Genomic DNA, 3,772 nt, shown 5'->3' with positions numbered 1-3,772 from the left:
AACATCGACATGAGCAATCTCAACATCCAATGGCTGCTCCATCTCGATGATGACTAGAGTCTCTGGGGTGACCGCCACAGTCAATTGAATGGTACTGATAATTAGTCGCCATGGGTAAATCCGCTTGTCAGTAATGGGTGCCTTCGTCGCGGCTTTGTGGGACAGTGCGGGCATCTCCGAGAATGTGTCCTTGATTTCAGTTTTTGGACTTTTTGTCCTGGCTTTTAGGCGCTTCAGATTGTTGATGGGCTCCAGTGATACATTCACCAGCTAGTTGTGTGGGTATAGACCAAGCCCGAAGGTATGTAAGCGGGATAGTACAATCATGTATTTCAGAAGAGTATATAGAAATGGTATCTTGCTGCGTGTTGTTACAAGCGATGCATATACAAGTTGTGAGTGGATTGGAATTCACCTCCCAGCCCACAAACAAGCGCACGTGACAAACCCACACTCTCCAGTCCACTCACACCCGCATACCTTCAGCAGCCGGTGCTCGTACGGAATGGTTATCCTGAGCCTCAGCGACTTAACATGCAGCTCGTTTCCCCCTTTCGTGTCCTGTGGTGTGTGCTCTGCCTCCCCTTCTTTCGCATGGGGTGGGCTATTGACACTCTCCTGGGTGCGTGCGCGTGCGGGCGTGTCCGTGCCTGTTTCCGAGTGCCCCTCCTGCCAGGAACTACGCCCCCTTTCGGCCCCATCCAAATCCACATCAATGCCTCGTCCCGCATCATCAACCACATCTGGACCTGTTTCTGCACCTGTCTCAACTTTTGGACCGGTAGCAGTTTCTGCACCTGTTTTTGTACGTGGGCTCCCTTTTGGCTTTCCAGCTGCGTTTGAGTGAAGACTGGCCTTGTTTTGATTGACTATATTTGTGTCCTTGACTATGAAAGGCATTTTGCACACAATGTCTCGAATGCTGATGATACGCTCCACATTCCAAGTACTCATCTGCTCCAGATCTGCTCCAAGTGGGAGAATATAAAGTTACAAATGGCGACATGGTTGATAAAAATACAGTGTTTACAACTATAAGGAGGTACTTGAGGAGATATAACTCAATTACATATAACTCACCTAGATATAACACAGGTAGACTAGATATAACTCGGTTAGATAATACTCATAACTATATTGGTGAGTGGGGTGGTAATAGTACTTGAGTATATATATATATCAGGTAGATATTACTCATAATTATATTGGTGAGTGGGGTGGTAGTACTACTTGAGTATATATAGCTCAGGTAGATATTACTCTTAATTATATTGGTGAGTGAGGTGGTAGTAGTACTTGAGTATATATAACTCATAACTTTATCGGTGAGTCGAGTATTAGATATACTCCAGTAGATATAACTCTGGTAGATATAACTCATAATTATATTGTTGAATGTGATGGCAGTTCGCACGCATCAATGTAATACATGCTCATCACAGATACATATACAACAAGATGAAGTATCAGACTCAGTGTGCCAACAGAGTATAGACAGATATATACGTTTATATGTAGGTATGAACCTCCCCACAAGTGGCTCCAACTGTCCATCACAGACATATATACAATAAGTTGAAGTACCAGACTCAGTGTGCAGACATAGTACAGACATATGTATTCGTATGTTTGTAGGTATGCACCTCGAATACTTGCACAAGTACATATGAGTACCCATACCATATATGTTTGTGCTCCTGGGGGCTTTCATTGGCCGAGTCTCGCGAACGAATTCTTCAACCGGAACGAACCGAGTGAGGGAGATGAAACCCACACTTGCACTTGTTTTCAGTCCTGCACCCAGACTTGATTCTTTGGGACCGTTTATGTCCTCGACAGGGGTGTCACTCGACATCGAGAAAGTGCGCGGCAGCACCGCCGCACTATTTTATGAATTTTGAATATAGTTTAGGTGTGCAAACTGTCTGCGAGAATATATCATATTCACACACAAACACACACACACACACACACATGTACGTATGTGTATCTATATATGTGGATCATATCTATGTTCCATTCCGTTATCAGCAGGCAGCATGGCACTAGACACCCATCGTCGAGGCTATCGTCGGATTGCAACAGGACCACTCCACAACCGGCACAGAGCCGTTGCTACGAAACAAGTAGCACTGAGGTAGCGATACAATAGCACACTAAGCAAACGGGTGTTATAGTTAAAGCAAACGCTGTGGACCTACCACAGATGCGCACTGCCTTGGGTCAAGCAGGTACAACCCTGTACATAATGAACTATACGACCCTATACATAATGAACTATACAACCCTATACATAATGAACTATGCAACCCTATACATAACCAACTATACAACCCTATACATAATGAACTATACGACCCTATACATAATGAACTATACAAACCTGTACATAATGAACTATACAACCCTATACATAATGAACTATGCAACCTTATACATAATGAACTATACAACCCTATACATAATGAACTAAACGACCCTATACATAATAAACTATACAACCCTATACATAATGAACTATACAACCCTATACATAATGAACTTTACAACCCTATACATAATGAACTATACAACCCTATACATAATGAACTATACAACCCTGTACATAATGAAATACGCGCCTCATGTATAGAAAAGCGGTGAACAGGGCACAGTCATGGTAGAACGCTCTACACGCAGGGGTAGGGCTACCGCTATAAAACACAGGGTGATGTAGCGAGGGCTGACAGCACCCCACTATAGGCGGGTCCCTATATATATCCCTAGTAATAAGGATATAAAAAACCCTAGTAATAGGGATAGGACTATCCTGCCAGCGATGTAAGGCAGTTCCAAACAAAACAGATTGAAATACTTCCCAATTTTGTACATAACCCAATACACACGAGAGGGAGAGTCGGCCAGTTCCTTCACCGCTACGCTCAATGGCTTGAATTTGTATGTACATTTGGAGCTTATTCCGTTGATCTGTATACGCCTTTTGAGCTTATCCACAATACGACGGCTGGTTTTTGCGTGTGCAACTAATTATCAGGGATTATATATCCGCACTAGAAACAGAAAACTCAAAACCCTATGTCCACAAAAATAAACTCAAGAGTACGTTGCAAATAAAGTACCCTCTTAGAAGCATGCACCCACCCTCTTCACGAAAAAGCGTTTTGAGTCCGACACTTATTTCCAAATACGTACCCATTCAGTAGTTTGTGAGTGGCATTTACGTCGTGTACGGAAAACGTACTCGCGCGTGCGCAGTCGCTCTCGGCCACAAGTACCACGGCCACTGTGCGACCCTGCACCGAAAACGTAAGCTCTGCAAAATGTACGTAAGCAACAACGAACATAAATAGAAGAATATATTTACAGATATCCTATCATTGTGTGAAGCATCGATTGTTTTAACATAGAAACGTCCTCGACTATGCGTAGTGTGCAAATCGACAGCGTGCTGAATGCGTTTGCACTTCTCTGGAAGTGTGAGTGTGTGGGAGTGTGTGTAGGGGTTGTAGGAAAGAAGAAGTAATACGTTTACAACGCAGTACGTAAACAGACGCACAATGCGCAAAAAACCAACACCACAGCCGATGACTTGCCTTGCATCACCCGCTGTAGCCCAGTAGGCGTGTCTCCCATCTCTTTCTTCTTCCGCTTCGGCTTCTTCTCGGAACTGCCAGTAGTCCTGGATAATTGTCCACCACTGCCGACCACCTGGGCACCTAGTCGCTCCAGGAACAACAGGGTGTCCACAGAATACTCGCCACAGATGGTACCG

General features: G+C 44.1%; 1 protein-coding gene across 1 annotated transcript; it reads right to left on the bottom strand.

Moving 5' to 3' along the window:
• Window positions 1-9: 9 nt before the first annotated feature.
• On the bottom strand, window positions 10-965 carry SARC_13247 (hypothetical protein; the record flags this gene model as incomplete). The annotated part of the gene is made up of 2 exons (XM_014292625.1): window positions 10-270; window positions 481-965. Coding segments are annotated over 2 exons (746 nt in total), but the record flags the coding sequence as incomplete, so codon positions are not given.
• Window positions 966-3,772: the final 2,807 nt, after the last annotated feature.

The sequence above is a fragment of the Sphaeroforma arctica genome, assembly GCF_001186125.1.
Source record: "Sphaeroforma arctica JP610 unplaced genomic scaffold supercont1.3063, whole genome shotgun sequence".
Classification (NCBI taxonomy): Eukaryota; class Ichthyosporea; order Ichthyophonida; genus Sphaeroforma; species Sphaeroforma arctica.
The sequence above is the reverse complement of the archived record's forward strand: the minus strand, read 5'-3'. Positions and strand labels throughout refer to the sequence as shown.